The sequence below is a fragment of the Manihot esculenta genome, chromosome 5, assembly GCF_001659605.2.
Source record: "Manihot esculenta cultivar AM560-2 chromosome 5, M.esculenta_v8, whole genome shotgun sequence".
Classification (NCBI taxonomy): domain Eukaryota; kingdom Viridiplantae; phylum Streptophyta; class Magnoliopsida; order Malpighiales; family Euphorbiaceae; genus Manihot; species Manihot esculenta.
This window is the reverse complement of record NC_035165.2, coordinates 24,319,759-24,340,564: the sequence shown is the minus strand read 5'-3', so window position 1 is coordinate 24,340,564 and position 20,806 is coordinate 24,319,759. Positions and strand designations below refer to the sequence as shown.

General features: G+C 38.7%; 1 protein-coding gene across 1 annotated transcript; it reads right to left on the bottom strand.

The window, feature by feature from the left end:
* Positions 1–13,996: 13,996 nt before the first annotated feature.
* On the bottom strand, positions 13,997–15,409 carry LOC110615919 (24-methylenesterol C-methyltransferase 2). Its single transcript, XM_021758133.2, has one exon. The coding sequence runs from the start codon at positions 15,337–15,339 to the stop codon at positions 14,257–14,259; it is 1,083 nt and encodes a 360-aa protein (XP_021613825.1). The 5' UTR covers positions 15,340–15,409; the 3' UTR covers positions 13,997–14,256.
* Between the last annotated feature and the right edge of the window lie 5,397 nt (positions 15,410–20,806).

The window sequence follows — 20,806 nt, the reverse complement described above, 5'->3', positions numbered from 1 at the left end:
GATCGGGTCTGTGATTTGCCCAATCACTTGAAGAAACTGGTCAAATCACCGGGCAAATCACTTTCACAACAGAAACTGACAGCAGAGCGGGAATTTGGGCAGAAAACAGAAATCCGAATTTTCAGAAGTCCAAATCCAACTCAATCACTATCAATACAAATCCAAGAGCTACGAAAAGAACTTCTCATCCAAGGAATTCCAATTGCAATTAAATTCAACATCAAAAGAGGAGTCAAACACCAAATCAAAAAGGGATTTTGAAACCCTAGATGGATGGAAATCTGCAGCTATAAAAGGAGAGCCCCCAAACCAGCAAAGGCATCGGGTGATCAGCAACTCAACTCGCCAGAAACTCTCCAGCATTTTTCTTCTTTTCTTTTCTTTTCATCTTTTTGTGTATTTAGTCCACCATGAGTGGCTAAACTCTTTCTTTTCTAGTTGAAGTTGGTGAATTTCAGATTTTGTGATGAATTGGGAGATTTAATACTCCATTGTTGAACTCTTGTTTATTTCAATATTTATGCAATTTGAGTTTTCCATAATTATTACTTTGCTTTTAGAATCAATAAGGGCCCATTGCTTTTAAATTGCTTAAGTAATATTGTTTGAATGATTTAGGTCCGTAATTGCTTAGATTGTTCAAATACACATTTAATCAAATTGCATAATCTAAACTTGACCACGCGGTTGGCAAGGATAGAATTGGGTTTCTCTAAGTCTTAATGCAGTCAACAGTTGTTCGATGTTACAATGCCCCAAGGACGTTCCTTGGCAACTTGTTGATTAGTGTTTGATCAGCGAACGTTTCCTAATCAAACTAGAACTAAGGAGGAATTTGGATTGTGAGAAGCGTCTTCCACATCCTAAACTAATTTATTGAGATAAATAGGAGTATTAAAAAATCAATGATCAATTCTAAACAATCTGAAATAAGATCCATACTTCAACTAGAAGCTTTTCTCTTATTGATTTACTCATCTTTAAATTATTGCTTTCTTTTGCTATTTAGTTTTAATTCATCAACTCAAACCCCCCTCTTTTAATTATTTGTTATTTACTTATCTTGGTTATTATTAGGAATATCATTAGTGTCAATTCCCTGTGGTTCGACCCTATTGCCACTATCTACAAATTTATTTGTTGATTGATAATAGGTTTATTTTTGACGGCTTCGACAACTGCCTATTAGCTTTCTTAAAGTAAAAGATTAAGTTTAGTTCTACTCACCTCTGGCAGACGCTGGACTGACTCTGCAACAGCTAAAACTTATGGCCTCCTCGGTCCCTCGGGTCCGATCCTACACAGGTGGACTCGAATGAGGTGCCAAACACACTCTAAACAACTCATAAACAACTGCCCAAAAACCCTCTAAAACATCACCAAAACATGCATAGAAAACAACCATGAAAAGGCTGGACAGGGCACTTTCGGCGGCACCTTCGACGGCCGAACCCTCTCTCCAGAGACGAAACTCGGGCACTTTCGGCGGCCGAAAGTCCCTCTCCAGAGACGAAAGTCAGGCACTTTCGGCGGCCGAACCTTCCTTCGGCGGCCGAAAGTCTGCTTTCAAGCCAAAACTCAGCTTTCGGGGGCAAGGTTAGGCGGCCAAACCATGCATCCAAAGGCAGGTTCGGCGGCCGAACCTGAGTTCTTCCCAGAAGGGCAGAACTCAGCTTCTCATGCATTCAAGCCTCCCCAACCTTCCAAACATCCCAAAACAAGCACCCAACTTTACCAAAACATGCATAAACCCTTAACCATGCACAAAGGAGTTTAAACAAGCTTAAACTCCAACAAAGAACATCAAAAACATACATAGATAGCTTATGACCCACATAGGCCAAAACCATCAAAACAACCCAAATCCTTACATACTCTCTCCCCATCATGCATACTCACTCCCACATGCATAGACTAGCTTAAACTTCCTACATATCCTCACATAAACATTTACAAGCATACATTGGGCATAAAACCCACATAAACCTAAACATGCATATCTACCCATACTCCACCATCAAATCCTCTTAAAACTCACTTAAACTTCATTAAAACCTAAAGGAAAGCAAAGATCCTCACTTACCTCTTGAAGATCGAGGGTTGCGTGATCTCTAACTCAGAGGTGTGGAGAATCCAAGCTCCAAAAGCTCCAAGCTCCCAAAACTCGATCTAAACTTGAAAACTCTTCAAAATAACCATGGAACTCATGAAAACATGAAGGAGATGAAGAAAAACATGAAAACGGCCAAGGGAGGACAAAAACTCACCTGAGCTCGAGAATGGGGAGAAAACTCGCCCATTTCCGATCTGAGGGCCCTTTATAGGTGGCCTGGTCGAAGACCTTCGGCAGCCTAACGTGCCCCCTAAACTCATGCATGTTCGGCGGCCGAACTTGACTTTCGGCGGCCGAATCTTGGCTCGTTCAAACAAGACTTTCGGAGGCCAAAGGCGCTCCCGAAGACTTTCCATGTTCGGCGGCCGAACTTCACTTTCGGCGGCCGAACCTGGCAAACGCCTCCTTAGTCTTTTCTTTTCTTTTTTTTTTTTCTTTTTAAACTCAAATCTTTTTCATTTAAAACCATGAAATCAGTAAAAACATTTTAGAAAACACATTTTACCCCTCTAGAAGCCTCTGGCATCTTCAGAATTCCAGATTCCAACGGAGATTCCGCCGAAAGGTAGGGATTCCGATGCCGGAAGCTAGCCGGGTATTACAGATCACCTCTTCCAAAGGAGACACCTTAGCAATACCCCAACCTCCTCCTGAAACTCAATACGCTTCCACTGCGCTACTCTGATCCTTTCTCTTCTCCTTTCTTCTCTACTAAACTGACTTCTTCTCTAACCCTCAACAGGTAGGGAATACTTGTTCTTGGTAGTGACCTTGTTCAACTGCCTAAAGTTGACACAGGGTCTCAAGGATCCATCCTGCTTTTCCCACAACAACACTGGAGCAATCCAGGGTGAGGTACTAGGTCGGATGAAATCCCTTTTCTACCAACTCTCGCAACTGCTCTAACAACTCCTACAACTCTACAGGTGCCATCCGGTAGGGAAGGATAGAGATGAACCTGATTCCTGATATCACTTCGCTTTCCAAACTCTATCTCCCTAGCAGGTGGTAAACCTGACAGCACGTCTGGGAAGACATCTAAGAACTCTCTGACAACTGACACTGAGGCTGGTTCCCCGACCTAACTGCTAAACTCTCAAACAAGAGCTAGAACCCTCTGACAACCCCTCCTACGCACCCTACGAACCTGACAGGCTGACATCAAACCTCTAAGCATCCTTACACTGTCCCCTCAGAAGACTACCTCTGACCCATCCTGTCCTCTGAACCTGACTACCTTGTCTCTACAGCCTAAGGTAGCACCACGAGGAGAAAAAACCAATCCATCCCTAGAATGACATCCAGACAGTCAAGTCTAGGACCTCAAGGTCGGGTGGAAGGCATCTACCCTCAACTGACACTGAACTGGACCGGAAGACTGACTCTGCCACAGATGGATCACACTCGGATTCACTGACCCAAAGAGGACATTGTAGCCCAGAAGTTATCCACTCAACCTCTTGACGGCTCCTAGAGCAACTAAAGAAAGAGAAACACCAGGGTTTACAAAAACATACACATCAGAACATTAAAAGTGAGCGTACTTGACACCACCATGTTCAATGTGTTTGCCTCCTGCTGAGCCTGGCTGAAGATCCGAGCTGGAGCTGACGGACCTTCTCCACGGGAATCTTCAGAAGGAAAGGCTGACCCTCTCCCTCTGCCTCGACCACTGCCCTGCAACATGGCTGGAGCTGCTGGCTGAGCCGCTCTACCTGAAGCTGCCCGCTGGGACTGTGCCAACCAAGGCGCAGTAGGACACTCACGTGCTATGTGCCCCTCCTGCCCGCATCTATAACATACCGTAGTCCCATACAGACAAACCCCCTTGTGCGGCCTTCCACATCTCAAGCATCTTGAACTGCCTGAGCCAGAGCTTGAGCCACTACCAAAACCTAGACTGGACTTCAACCTCTTCCAAAACTTGCTCTTCTTCCCCCTCAGGGTTCTGCCCCACTTCTTACTTCTCGTGGCAGCTGTACTCAGAGTGGAGGGATCAATTCCTCCTAAACCTGAGATTCTGGAATCCTGAGTCTGAGCGCCTTCTTGAGATTCTCTCATGCCTTCTTCAAACATGCTCACATCCAGACCTCCATCTCTCCTCTGAACATCCATCTCTACTTCTCTCGCATCTGTAGACATTCTCCTTAGATCCATTCCTTCTCTGCTTACATCAAAAGACCTTCCAGGGTCCCTTGATGTTCCCCATCTACCGACTCTACACGACTGCGCTCTTGGCAGAGCAGGGGGAAAGGTGCCCATACCTTCCCTCTCAGACGGAACTCCAGTCGATTCTACAGATCGACGAGTGCCTCGCATCCTAGCTCTTCTGAAGAACAACACGCAAGCATACAAACATTAGCACCATACGATTCATGTGGAAACACATGAACCTGCATCACATACATTACATATCATTAATGCACATGCATAACATCATGGCATTTCACATCATCATCATACAAGACAGGACTCTACATCCTATCCTAGTGGACATGATTTTTCCTATTGTGCTTGCCCTTCTAAAACATCTATGAGCCCGACACACTCTAGGTCCAACCATATGAACCTAGGGCTCTGATACCAATCTGTAACGACCCAAAAACCGGACCGCTACCTGCGCTAGGATCCAGATCGGCTTAAGGCCGCCGGGACCCGTAGCAAACCTAACATACATCCTGTACAACTGGTATAATCCCATACATGATCAAACATAAACATAAAAACTTTAAAACATTTACAATACCAAGCTTGACCTGAACATACAACATACTAGAAACATAAAACCCATACCAGAGCCCTCATCAAATGCCCTGGTATGGTCAACATTACATAAGTCAAGTCTGGTTTCTCATATGACATCATTAAAAACATAACATACTGATCATGTATAAGAAAGGATTAACCACACATTAGGGCTAAGCACACAACTAATCCCCAAGTCATTACATTATATCATTCTTACAACATAACTCTACCTTTCATTACTTTACATCAATTTACATTACATATCCACTGCTAATCTAATACAGAGCCATAACCTTTACCCTTGACATCTTCATGTACTATCTCTGACCTGCAAACCTGAGGTTAGGGGAGAGGGGTGAGCTAAAAAGCCCAGTGAGCAGAACAGAAAAACAATAATAATGATCATATGCTTTCATGGAATGCGTTACAGCACAAACAATTCACATCACGGATGGACATGACCTCCAAAACTCCCTCTGTCTGTGCCCGGCCCTCGAAGGGCTCCTCAAGACTTCATTAACATATCATATCTAGGGCTATTAGGGTCGCCTTGGTCCATCCATATCAACAGCAAATTATGCAATGCAACATCTTCGTGAAATCTAATGCAACAGCCTAATACATATACATGGTATTCATGATGCGTGAACATGCTTAAAACATTTGAGTTAGTTCTACTCACCTCTGGCAGACGCTGGACTGACTCTGCAACAGCTAACACTGCTGGCCTCCTTGGTTCCTCGGGTCCGATCCTACACAGGTGGACTCAAATGAGGGACCAAACACACTCTAACACAACTCTAAACAACTCCCCAAAAACCCCCTAAAACATCATAGAATAATCATAGAAATTATGCAAAGGAAGGCTGGACAGGGCACTTTCGGCGGCAGGTTCGGCAGCCGAAAGTCCCTCCAGAGCCGAAACTCAGCCACTTTTGGCGGCACCTTCGGCGGCCAAAAGTCCCTTCCAGAGACGAAACTCATGCATGTTCGGCGGCACCTTCGGTGGCTGAAACTCCCCTCCAGTGCTGAAAGTCCAACTTTCGGGGGCAGGGTTCGACAGCCAAAAGCTTGCCTCCACAGGCAGGTTCGGTGGCCGAAAGTCCTTCGGCTGCCGAACCTGAGTTCTTCCAGAATGGCAGAACTCAGCCTCCTCATGCACAAACAGCCTCCCAAACCTTCCAAAACAACCCAAAACCTCACATGCTCTCTCCCAAACATGCATACACACTCCCACATGCATATAGGGCATAAACTAGCTTAAACCTCTCAACATAACATCACATAAATATACATTGAGCATAAAACCCACATAAACCTTAACATGCACATCTACCCACACACAAGCATCAAAACTTCTTAAAACTTCATTAAAACATAAAGGAAGGCAAAGATCTACACTTACCTCTTGAAGATCGAGGGTTGGTGCGATCCCTAACTCGGAGATAGGAGAAATCAAACTCCTTGTGTCTCCAAGCTCCAAAACTTCGATTTAAGCTTTAAAACTTCAAAAACCAAAAGGAAACTCATAAAAACTTGAAGGATTTGAAGAAAGAACATGAAATCAACTAAAGGAGGACATGAACTCACCTTAGCTCGAGAACGGGGAGAAAACTTGCCCATTTTCGATCTGAGGGCCTTTTATAGGTGGCCGGTCAACCACCTTCGGCGGCCAAAGCTGCTTCCACAGCTCCACCACCTTCGGCAGCCTAACGTGCCTCCTAAACAACCCCATGTTCGGCGGCCGAACTTGGGTTCTTCCCTCCCTTGTCTTTTCTCTTCAAAACTCAATTTCTTTTGCATTAAAACCATAAAATCATGTGAAAATATTTTAGAAAACACATTTTACCCTTCTAGAAGGCTCCGGCATCTTTGAATTCCAGATTTCCGACGGAGATTCCGCCGAAAAGTCGGGATTCCGATGTCAGGGTCTAGCCGGGTATGACATAGTGGATCTAGCCCAAAAAATCTCATAATAAATTTTTGCCCTAAGCCTAGGGGAACCACTTCGATCCTGAAGGCCGTAACAACGCCTGGCATTACCAGAAGCAAGCTTTTAAAAAGAAATGCACTGTTTTGGCCATACCACAGAAAACTCTTGGGCCTGAAAGCTTACTACCCATGAATGATTTAATTGAAATAAACTATTTTTTTATTACCAGCCTTCAAAAGTTCACCTTCCATTACACAAGCCGAAACTCCACAGAACCAATTTTCTACTGACCTGAATCCTATGATCTGTCACAACTAAAAAAGATTGGCTGGGAGAATGGGTTCACAGGATCATGGAAGAGAAGAGATACAAAGAATGTCTATCATGGGTAATCAAGAGATAAAGGGTGGCAATACTAGAAATAAGAGAGCAGACAACAGTTCAGATAAGGATAAAGCAGAGGGCAAGAGAATATGCCAGGAGAGCAAGAAAATGAAAAAAAGGGTGAAAGCCAGCCTCAAATGGCCCCAGCTGAATAAGTGAGAATTTTCTCTTGGAATTGTCAGGGTTTGGGGAATCCCTTGACAATCCATCATCTAAAAGGGATTCGTAAGTCTCATTTCCCTTTTTTTTTATTTTCTTGATGGAAACAAAGAAAAAAAATCTTTTGTGGTTTAGAAGAAGTTGCGTTCTTGTGATTTTTCTAAATATGTGTTTGGTTGATCCAAGAGGTATAGCGGGAGGTTTATGCTTGACATGGAAGAATGATTATACTGTAACTGTTGTGAAAACCTTCTCTTTTTTCGTTCATGCCTCCCTATATGATGAGCAGCTTATAATAGATTGGGATATTTTATTTTTATATTTGAATACCAATGATAATGAAAGAAAAGCCCAGCTTCAGTATTTGATTGACTATGAATGTAATATACATCGTTTTGCTTTTATGGTGGGTGATTTTAATATTGTTCTTCATGATAGAGAAAAGGAGGGGGGGAGGAGTCGTTTCCTTGACCCAGGCCAAACTATTTTATGGATGTGGGGTTCTAAGGTCCAAGGATGACTTGGCAGAATAAGCGTGGTAGTAATAACCATATAGCTAAAAGATTTGATCGTTGTTTAGCTGAACCTCAGTTCCTCTTCCATTATCAGAATGCAGTTATTTTCCATCTTGAAGATATAGGTTCAAACTACCGCCCAATCTCATTTGATCTCCAACTGAACTCCCCTAGAGCTAAATGGTTCTTCAAGTTTGATGCTTGATGCATATCTTAGAAGGATACTAAGAAGGTTATAACTGCTGCTTAGGCTGGAAACTCTACTCTAACTGGTTTGAAGAAAGTATCTGCTAACTTTAAGAGTTGTAGATTAGCTCTGGTTGACTGGGATAAAAATAAAACGCACAATTCTTGTATCAAAATTGATTAATTACAGAGGCAGTTATTGCAAGTAGGCAGATAGGAATATGGATGTTGGGACCATCAAGTTTTTAGAGAAAGAGTTGAGAGAAGATGTCATCAAGGAGAAGTAATTCTGGGAGTAAAAATCTAGACAAGCTTGGTTAAACTATGGGGATCGCAACACCTCTTACTTCCATGCTAAAGTCATTAATAGGAGGAAGAGGAATGTGATTCATGGGCTGATAGATACTTCAGGTATTTGGAAGTACACTTTGGAGATCACACAAGTGACTACAGGTTACTTCAAGGATATATATGCTTCAAAAAATTGGGCAGATTTACATGGTTTCATGAATGGATTCCCTAAAAGAGTCACTGATGAAATGAATTGTATCTTCACATACCCATTTATGAGAGATAAGATTCACACAACTACCTTTTCCATAAATCCAAAGAAAGCTCTTGGAGTGGATGGTATAATTGGTTTATTTTTTCAACAGTACTGGGATATAGTTGGAGATGATGTATGCTCGACAATTCTTAACTTTTTTGAGAATGCTATGATGCCCAAAGATGTTAATCATACGATGATCACCTTGATTCCAAAAGTTAAAAAAAGTTCAGTATATGAAGGACCTATGACCGATTGGCCTTTGTAATGTACTCTATAAGATCATCTCAAAGATCCTGACCCGAAGACTGCAGAAGTATATGGATCTTCTAATTGAGGAGGAGCAAAGTGCCTTTCTGAAGAACAGAAACATCTCAGATAATATCCTCATATCTCATGAGATTATGCACTTTCTTAGACACCAAAGAGAAGGAAGTAAGCAATACATGGCAATCAAATTGGACATCAATAAAGCCTATAAGTGTGTAGTGTGGAATTACTTGAAACAGATGCTAAAAGTCTTCGGCTTCCATGAGAAATGGGTGTCTTGGGTTATGGCATGTGTGGCTTCAGTTTCCTACTCAATCAATACAAATGGGCATAAAACTGGCTTTTTCAAACTATCAAGAGGAATCAGGCAGTGAGATCCCCTCTCTCCCTTTTTGTTCCTTTTCTGTGTGGAAGGGCTATCTTTTAGATTGAAGGAAGCTACCATTCAAGGAATCCATATTACCATAAGAAGCCTGATGATTTTTCACATGTTATTTGCCAATGACTCTATCATTTACTCAACGGCAAATTTGACGGAAGCTAAGAAAATTGAGGATTGCCTTTAGTGGTATGCTAGAGCTAGTGGCTAAATAGTGAACTACTATAAGTCCTCCATTGCTTTCAGCAAAAATGCATCAGGAGATAGCAAATGACAAATTACTAGTATTTTGAACATCTCAAATATCTCGGATAAGGACAGATTTTTGAGTTTACCATCCTACTTATGCAGATAAAAAAAGCAAGCCTTTGTATATCTTAAAGAGAGACTAGCTAAGAAAGTTATAGATTGGAAGGAACACCTTTTATCTAAGGGTGGTAGGGAATCTCTCATTAAGTCAGTTGCCACTGCATTACCATCTTATACTATGTCATATTTTCGACTGCCCAGTACCTTCAATAAGGAGTCGAACTCGCTCATTGCAAATTTCTGGTGGGGTCAGCAAGGAAATGAAAGGAAATTGCATTGGATTAGTTGGGATAAAATGTGCGATCCGAAGCAGACAAGTGGTTTAGGGTTCAAAGATCTTGATTGTTTTAATAGAGCTCTTCTTACTAAACAATACTGGAAGCTTATTACTTGATCTGATATTCTGGTTGCTCGTCTTCTCAAAAGCAAATACTATCCTGCCACGTCTTTCCTTAATGTACAAAGCAATGGAGCTTCATGGGGATGGTAGAGTCTGATGTGGGGTAAAGGGATTGTGCAAACAGGTTATAGGTGGCACGTTGGCAATGGTGAATCAGTATTGTGTAAAGAGGATAGATGGATATCCAAGTCCTTTCCTTGACCTCCGGGAAGACTTCAGAATCATAGCCTGACGGTTTCGCTTGACTCTCATCTGATTGATAGCAATCCAAGAGCATGGAATGTATAGAAACTCAAAGAAAATTTCCTTCCAGAGGAAGTTAATAACATTCACTCTATTTCGCTTTCCTTTTTTTCACAGGACAGAATTGTTTGGCACTATGATCGGAAAGGAGAGTATTCTGTTAAATATGGATACTTTGTGGCATGCAAGCTGAGAGCAACAAATAGTTTGGAAGGAGAACCAATCAAGCCTTCTGGAGGAAGATTTGGAGTCTAAAACTTCCTCCGAAGCGAGTTATCTTCCTATGGATGTTGCTCAATGATAGACTTCCAGTGAATGAAGGGTTACACAAAAGGCTTTCTCATGTTGCTCCAAATTGTTCCAGGTGTGGCGAGACAAAATCCGCATCGCACTTGTTCCTCCATTGTCCCAAGAGAATGGCAGTATGGATAAACTTATCGCTGAGAATTAGTTCTGCTCTTATTGATAGTCATAGCATGGCAGACTGTTGGAATGACCTCTTCTTGCCTCTTCTTGATCAAGAAGATATTAAGGATTTTGCAAGCATGGCTATTTTCCTTTTATGACATCTTTGAAAGGCAATGAACTCCTTCATCTTCAAGAATGAGAATATCTCCTACTAACAGATTATTGATTCGTCCCTCTCCTCCAAGAAGATTTTCTACCCTCCTAAGATATGCAAATTCAAGCTTAAAGGGCTGTTGTGGTTTCACCTCTTAGCTGGTCTCCTCCACCTATTGATACCTTCAAAGTTAATTTTGATGCAGCATGTTGTAACAAGGAATCGAGAGGAGGCTCTGTGGCTTTGAATAGAAATTCAGATAGTCAACCTCTGAGCTAGTTCATTAAGCGATTGCCATCTATTTCTGATCTTTTAGTTGTAGAAACTTGGGTCTATAGGGAAGCCGTTTTACATGCCAAATACAAGGGTTTTGACAGGGTCATTATTAACGGTGATGAATGTTATACAAGTAATTCAAGGATCTTTTCAGGTGCATTTAGCGATTGCTAATTTGATATCTGATATTAGGCTTTTAAGTTAAAATTTTTTTGATATCTCCTCTTTTATAAAGAGATTTTGTAACGTGGCTGCATATAAACCGGCTTGTAAAATGCTGCATGATAATGTATTTTTGGATGTAAGTCAATTATGTATCGCGCATTATACTCCTTTAATTTCAATAGAATAAATCTTTGAAAAAAAAATGTCTAGATCTACTTGGATACTAGCTAGAATTGTGGAAACTTTCCAATTTGCTTTGGCGGCAGAATTTTATCCAGAAATGCAGAACTAAAAATGTAAGGTAATTTATTATTTTATTTAATAAATAAATAAATGAATGGGTTCCGAAATCCTAAATGGGCTGTGCTCAGTTCAGCCAACCGTCTTTCATTACTTATCCTAAATAAAAACACGAAAATGCAATCACAAAAAGTAGACAAGAAAATTAGGATTTTACTAAGTCACTCAAAATTTTTAAAACATTTTAGTACGTACCTGAAGGATTAAAATTGAATTAAAGTAATATCAACAATCTTAGTATGAAGTGAAATATGCACAAAACCCATTTTATTTTTCAAATTCACTCTCAACCTTTTTAATAATGCATAATATTTTAAAATTAAAACTCATTTTATATTTTCTATCTTCCAATATTCTTCTCACTCAATTTAAATCCATCTAATAATTTTTTAAAAATTAAATTAGAATTATTAATTCATCTTAATTTTCATTTTGAAACAATTTAAATCGATCTAATAATATTTTTAAAATTAAATTAGAATTACTAATTCATATTATAGTAAAATTTAAATGTGTATATATATATTATGTTAATTTTTTTTAAAAAAAATTAATGGTTAAAAATATTTTTTTAATTTTATTATATAAATTTTTTTTTATCAATTAAATCTTAATCTTTTAAAATTGTTTCAATTATAATTTATTCGTTACTCATGCACCGTTCTTCATATCACGCGTCACGTCAATAAATTTTAAGATAAAATTAATAATAATTTAAAATTTTAAAATAAAATTACTATAAAATTAAAAACATAATTTTTTTAATAATTATTTATTTTATTAATACATTTTTAAGAAATAAAAAAATAAAAAATAAATTTATAATTTCAAATAATTATAAATATTCTTTTAGTTACGTAATCAAGTCAGAATATACAATAAAACACTTAATTCATATATTATTAATTTTTTAAAATTTATTTTAAATGTTAATATAATTTGAAAAAATAATAAATTAATATTATACTTTAAAATTAAAAGATAATTTAAAAAATTTAAAAAATTATTTTATTATCTTCAATATTTTTAAACTAAATCATATTAAATATTATTTTAAATTATTTTTTAATATTTTATAATTAATATATTTTATAAAATTATTTTTTTCATAATAATTTCATAACTAATATATTTAATAAGATTAATTTCTTAATAATAATTTTAAAAATAATATTAAATAGTAAAAATATTAGATGAATTCAAAAAAAATCGATTAATAATAATTTTAATCAAAATAAAATCAATATAAATTATTTTTATAAAATTATATGCATTTGATTAAATATTAAAAAAATAATAAAAAATAAATAAAAAAATAAAAATATTATAAAATTACAATAAAAATAAAATAATTTTTTTAACAACTAATTTTAAATTTTACTCATTGTGAGAGCGACATGTAATTCCATTAATTTTTTAACTTTTTAATTTTTTTAACTTTTTAACTGTAAAGTAACAGCAACTGGTTAAGGTTAAAATTTAATTAGCAAAATAAAAAATAGAAAATTTTTTTTTGATTAATTCAAAAAAAAAAATACTTGAATTGAATGGTATAAGCTTGACCGTCGACAAGGCTTTAATAAGAATTTTTTTTTTTTCGTTCTTTTGGGGCCAAATGTAAGGTAAATCTTATCCCACATATCTCGGTTCTATTCATGGCAACTCAACTAAATTCGACACAAAACCTTAGAGAACACTCAGATCTTGGGACCTCCAACGACAAGTCAATTCATCCTTCAATCAAATACTTGAGATGCATATAATGTCCACAATCTTCCAACTTTCTAGCCTTACCTAGCTGCCTGCCACTGCCCATAAAGACCCTAGCATTCATACTGCTCGTCTAAATGCCTAAAAGAAAAGAGAAGAAAAGAAAAGAAACTTTGTGGGCACCCAACACCAACACGTTTGATTTCATCTTTTGTTAGGCTACCTCAATATATTACAGCTTGAGAGAATTTGAAAATAGAATTCCCAAGAGCCAATTCAACGCAAGTGGGGTTAGGAATTACCATTTACGAGCTCATTAACAGGGCACACAAGCAGAGTAAGGAAGGAGACACTGACTGATATAAATATCCCCAGTCAAGGAAGGTGGCCTCCTCGCTGCCGCAAGAATTTGGAAGAAAAAGAGAAAAAGAAAGCATAACAAGACAAAAACATAACAGCTGAACCAATTTGGCAGAATCCCATAGTTAAGCAAAACAACAACACAGCAAAGTCAAGATCCACTGCTGGCCACCTAACCTAAAGCCTTTTCTTTCCTAAAAGCCCCTTTGTAATCCATGTGCGCCTCGTGTACTCCCAACTTCTCACTTCACATGCTCTCTAACATAGCTCTTCTTGAATTTAATTTCTTTATATATATATATATATAATTAACAGATTCTTCACATAAATAATAATTAATTATATGATGAGAAAGCCTTCTCTCTCCCACAGTGTAGCACTGTTCTTTAGATCACTAGAGTACCCATGTCCGCATAAAAAATGAAAAACAACAAATATTTAGATAACAAAGATGCTTGACCTCATGATTCTTCGCTACGAAAACAGTAATTCAACCCCAAGATCAAGCCACGAAATTTAAATAAATTCAAAAACAAAAAATACAAAAGATCATAACAAAAATCAAGATGTAGAAGGAAAAGAAGCCTAAAAAAGGAAAGAAATAATTAAAACTAAGGTCACAAAGGAAATTGGGATGGTGGAATAGAGTTACTGCAACATAATTAACCAGGTGTTACCTCAACCTTTCATGGGGGAGCTAAGAATTTGAAGGTGTCTCAGGTTTTCTGCAGAGAATCATATGCATCGGAGTGAAAATCCCAGTGTCGCCGCCCTTCGTCAGATAATCGGCGGTTTTGAAAAGCATCTCATGAACATCGACGGTTCCTTTCGGCGCAATCCCCAAGGCAGCTAATATAGTGATGAGAATGTGATTCCTCCAGTAGGCGATCCTCCCCATCTTCAGCCTCGTCCACCATGGCTGCGCCGGTGGTTTTGCTAAGTCCTTCTCTTTCACCACCTCGAAACCTACTTTTCTCGCCGTCTCGGCAATATCTGCGTAGCTTCTGAGACCCGGTAAGGCATCTCCTCTTTCAATGCCTTGAATGATCTCCACGTGTTCAGGATCGTTAGCCTTGTACTTGTCAGTTGTGACCCATTCATACGACACGTAGAGAGATCCGGGCTTCAAGATTCGGAACACCTCCGCATATACCTCCTCTAGCTTCGGCGCGTGACATGTAGCTTCAATAGAGTACGCGCCGTCGAAGCTGTTGTCCGGAAATGGCATTTCTAAGAAATTACCACATACAACTTCGCAAAGTGAATCTAAGCCCGCTTTCTTGTTGTGCAAACGCGCACGGTTCACCTGGTAATCGTTAATAGTGATGCCCACAACATTGGCGTGTGAATGGGCGGCGATGGCTCTCATGGGCCCACCAACTCCGCAACCCACATCTAAGATTCGATCTCCGGGCTTGACGTCGATGAGATCGACGGCCATCTCTTCATGGAGGCGCGTTGCTTCGCGGTGGGACTTGCCTGGGACAGAGGGAGAAAAATGAAAGGACTGGCCCCATCCCCACTCGTAAATGTCGGTAACTAAGTTGTAGAATGTATCGACGAAATCGGGGACTTTCTCGGCGGTTTCAATCTCTTTTGGGCGGCGAAAGAAAGACCAGTACTGCTTGTAGTTATCTTGGACTTTCTCGGCGGAGATCGAGCCCCCAGATAGATCTACAGCTCGTTTGCCTTTTTGCTCTGCTGGGCCGAGAATGCAGACGAACCAGTAGAGGCCGCAGGCAAGGAGAGCTCCAGTGAAAAAGAGAGCAAAAGAATCCATTGTAAGAGAAAAAGTAAGTAACTGAGAGGACAAGCTAGTTCGCCTACCTGTTATCCTCTTTTGAGTGTTGCTTAAGAGTTTATGGAGGCATTTTATGTCGAGTGACTGCACGCGCTATGCGCGTGGAAGATACAATACTACTACATGAACACGTGTAAATTTGATGGAAGGAAAAAGCATTAAAATTTAGAGGTTGTTTATAAAAATAGGAAGTAGCTTTATGGAGGCCGGCTTAACTTTTAATAGCATTGCACTTTGGTCCTTATCATTTTTTAACTTTGTTTTATAAACATTAATATTATTGGAGAAATTTATTATTTAATTTTATATTATTAAAAATTTATTAATTAATTTTTAATTTTTAAAAATAAATTGTAATAAAAATAATTTATAAAATGATTTTTTCGTTAATTTTAGTTTTAATTATTATAAAAAATATATAAATTATTTTTATTCGTTAATTTTAGTTTTAATTATTATAAAAAAATTAAAATAATTTTTATATAAAAGATTAATTAATAGATTTTTTAAATTTAAAAATTAATTAATAAAAAATTTAAATTATATAAATTAAATAATAAATATTTAATGACTAAAATTAATAAAATGATTAATTAATAAATTTTTTAAAATATTAAAAATATTAAAAAATATTTTTAACGTGTTTTTCTTCATGCAGAAAGAGTAAATAATAATTTTTGTTTGATATTATTTTAGAAATATCCGTGACTCCGGTTCTAATGGTTGAGTCTTTTAACTGAAAGATAATTGATTATTCATCCTGATAAGATAAGAGAATAGAGATATGCTCAGCCCGTAGATATCGAGCTATAATTTTTGTTAAGATATATTGAACAATCTTTGTTTCCATAATAGAAACAAAGACAAATCAACGCTTAAAATAAGGGATTTAGAACCCTCAAAACTATATTTTCAACATCAAAAATCTCTCTAAAGCATTCTACTAATTATCATTCTATTCTTTTTTTTATTATTATTATCTCTTCATATCTCCAGGTCAATGCAGTAAAATGAAAATTTTATTATTTTGAGAAAATGGTTAGAAGGATTTTTTTTGCTCGAAAATATTTTGTGGTAGAAATATAAATGAATTAAAATTAAAGTCTAATATTTTTAGTAATAAATTAAAAATATTATATCAAAATAAAATAATTACAATATTATGTTTAAAAAAATGTAGAGTAAAAATTTCAAATTTAAATCAAATTTTTATGAAGTAAAATTGTTACTAATTTTTAAACTTTTATAATTTTTATTTTGAAAATAATGGAAAGGTTTTCAATATATTTGAAATCTTAAATTAAAAAAAATTATTAATTAATCTAATGAATTAAAAATTATAAATTTTAAAAAAAAATTTAAAAACATTTAAAATTCACATACTTTATCAAATATAAATTTGAAGTTTCTTATTTTAATTTATCAGAATGATTGATAAAAATACTATAAAAATTGAGAGTTGGAAGAGTGGTCAAGCCCTCACAAACCTTGAGATCATTTTAATTTTAACTACATTAACTACATTTTACATGTCATGTGTAACCTGTGACGGACATCTCAATAGCAGGTCACGCGATAATAATTTAATAAGTGGAAAACATGTTCCATTTAAAAAAAATTTAAATTCCTCAAATACCTGATCTATTATAAAGATTCGTCCTCCTCTGAATAAAACGAGTCTCGACACAAAGTTACCGTTATTAAGTATAGTCCAATAATCCTCATTATACCTGTAATCGCGGGATCACCAACCTGTTCACTGGCGATATCTCTTATCAAGCAGTCGGCCACATCATTACTAGATTATCAGGAAATACTATATTTATCTCCATCTTGTTACAGTATAAAAAGAAAAAGATCACAAAGGTAAAATTACACTACTCAAACTCTAAGTAATTCATTACTTTCGCTCTATCCTCTAGCATACTGACTTGAGCGTTAGAGTCACCTCATATTCTCTTTCTTGCAGGTCTAAACTAATTACAATACAACTCTATTTTCTGGCTGTATGATTTAGTTCCGTTACAGAAAATCCATTGAATCCTCAATATTCATTTAGATTATAACCGGTCTCCTACATTTTTCTTGTAGAAAGAGATCTTTTTTTTTATCTCTAGAAATGGCCGAAGTCATACATGTCATTTCAGGAGGACCTGGTAAAGGTAAAGGAAAAAATAAGCACGTAGCAGAAGATGTCCTGACAGTTGAACAGGAACCATGGGCCAAGTAGGAGGTAAGGTTCGGTCTTGCAAACAAAGTAATTGGATTCTTTCAAAATGACTCGCTGGTCGTCGAGGTCCTCCTAGATAGGTACGAAGTAAGGTGAGTATTAGTGGATACAGTTAGTTCCGTTAACCTTCTCATCTTAAATGTTTTTAACAAATTAGGCTTGGATAAAAATAGTTTTATCAAAAGTTTCCTATCCGTTAGTAAAATTAGGAGATAAGACTGTGGCAGTATTAAGCACCATCAATGTAATACCCGACTAGACTCCGGCGTCGGAATTCCAAATTTCCGACGGAATCTCCATTGGAATTCAGAATCTCAGCCATCGGAACCTCTAGAAGGGTAAAATATGTTTTTACAAAATGTTTTTCATGATTTTAATGGTTAGTTTTGAGTTAAAGTTTTAAAGAAGAAAAGAAAAGAGATTGAGGGAAGGGCTCAGGTTCGGCCACCGAACCTCATGTTTGGCCGCCGAACATGGGGCGGATGCGGAGGCAATTTTGGCCCCCGAAGGTGGTCTGGCCAGCCACCTATAAAAGGCCCCCTGTCCGAAAATGGGCGAGTTTTCTCTCTCTATTTCCGGGCAAGGTGAGTCTCCGCCACCCCTTGTCTATCTTGTGCATTTTCTTCAAGTCTCTCATGATTTTTATGAGTTTCTATCTTGTTTTGAAGTTTTTAAGCTCAAAACCAAAGTTTTGAAGTTTGGAGACCTTCGGAGACCCTTTCTCCTATTCTCCAAGTTTAGGTCACGCCTACCCTCGATCTTCAAGAGGTAAGTGTAGATCCATACCTTTGTTCATGTTTTGAATAAGTTTTAAGAAGGGGTTGAGGGTTTTGATGCATGTTTAGGCTAGTTGTAAAATGTTAGGGTTTATGTTGATGTTTGTTGGGGTTTAGGCTAGTTTTATGCCCCTATATGCTTGAAAATGTGTTTATGCATGTTTTAGAATAGTTGGATGCATGTTGTGGGAGTTTTGGTGGCTTGGGACATAATGACAGAATCGGATTCTGCCACTCAGAAGGATCCAGGTTCGGCCGCCGAACCTGCCAGAGGAGGCAGTTTTGGCCACCTAAACTCGCCTCCGAAAGTTGAACTTTCGGCTTTGGAGGGGAGTTTCGACCGCCAAACCTGCCCCCGAAAGTGCCTGACTTTCGGGTTTGTGAAGGTTTTCGGCCGCCTAACCTGCCCCCGAAAGTGCCTGACTTTCGGCTCTGTAGGGACCTTGGCCGCCGAACCTGCCGCAGAAAGTCCCCTGCCCAGCCTTCCTTTGCCTGTTTTCTATGCATGTTTCATGATGTTTTATGGGGTTTTTGGAGAGTTGTTTAGAGTCATGTTAGAGTATGTATGGTCCCTCATTTGAGTCCACCTATGTAGGATCGGACCTGAGGAACCGAGGTGATCAGCAGTGAGTTAGTTGTTCCAGAGTCAGCCAGAGGTGAGTAGAACATAACTCTTTCATTTTTTAAAGCAATCAAACTTTTAAGCATGCTCATGCATCATGGATACCATGTTCATGTATTAGGTTGTTGCATTAGAATTCACGAATATGATGCATTGCATAATTTGTTGTTGGTGTGGATGGACCAGAGGAAGACCCACTAGCCCTCGAAATGATATGATATGGTATGATTGGCTCTAGTGTATGTTAATCCCCTTTTTGGTACATGATCTTTTAATGAAATGTTTTAATGATGTTTATGTAAACCAAGCTTAATATATGATATGTTACCCCATTAGAGCATTTGATGAGGGCTCCAGTGTGGGGTTTTATGGTTATGAGTTGTGCATGCACAGGTTAGGCTTGGTGAATGAAAGAAAAAGTTTAAATTTTTATGCAAATGTATGATCATGTATAGGATTGAACAGGTATACAAGATGTATGTTAGGCTTGCTACGGGTCCCAGTGACCTTACGTTGATCTGGATCCTAGCACTGATAGCGGTCCAATTTCCGGGTCGTTACACCTGACAACCCCTGCTGAGCAACCTACAAGCCTGTAGGGCTGATATCAAACCTCTAGACATCCCTACTCTGTCTCCTCTGAAGACTACCTCTGACCCATCCTGATCTCTAAACCTGACTACCTTGTCTCTGCAGTCCAAGGTAGCACCACGAGTAGAAAATCAATCCATCCCTAGAATGACGTCAACAAAAAATAGGTCGATTCTAGAACAACAAAGGTCGACTGGAAGGCATCTACTCTCAACTGACACTGGACTAAATCGGCAGACTGACTCTGCCACAGATGGATCACCCTTGGGTCCACTGACCCAAAGAGGACACTCTAACCCAGAAGCTATCAACCCAACCTCTCTACGGCTCACGGAGCAACAAAAGAAAGAGAAAAGCATCAGGGTTCATAAGAGCATACACATCAGAACATTCAAAAGTGAGCGTACCTGACACCACCGTGTTCGATGTGTTAGCCTCCTGCTGAGCCAGGGTGAAGATCCGAGCTAGAGCTGACGGATCTTCTCCGTGGGAACCTGCGGAAGAAGAGGCTGACCCTCTTCCTCTGCCTCGACCACTGACCTGTGTCAGGGCTGGAGCTACTGGTTGAGCCACACTACCTGAAGCTATCTATTGGGACTGTGCCAACCAGGGCGCAGTGGGACATTCACGTGCCATGTGCCCCTGCTGTCCGCATCTGTAACGTGCTGTAGTCCCATACCGACAGACTCCCCTGTGCAGCCTTTCACACCTCATGCATCCAAAACTATCTGAACCGGAGCTCGAGCCACCACCTAATCCCAGACCAGACTTCAACCTTTTCCAGAACTTATTCTTCTTCGACCTCTTGGTTCTGCCCCACTTTTTACTTCTTATGGGGGCTGCACTCAGAGATGAGAGATCAATTCTCCCTGTACTCGGAATTGTGGAACCCGAGGCCCAAGCGCCTTCTTGCGACTCCCCTATACTCTCTTCTGGCACCTCTACTCCCAAGCTTTCATCTCTTCTCTGAACATCCATCTCTGCTTCCCTCACATCAACTGACATCCTTCTTGGATCCATTCCTCCTTTGATGTAACCTTATAGGATCCCTTGATGTTTCCCATCTGCTGACTCTACACGACTGTGCTCTCGGCAGAGTAGGGGGAAAGGTATCCATACCCTCCCTCTCAGGGGGAACTCCAGTCGATCCCGCAGATCGACGAGTGCCTCACATCCTGCTTCTGAAAAACATCACATCGCACAAAACATTAGCATCATATGGTCCAT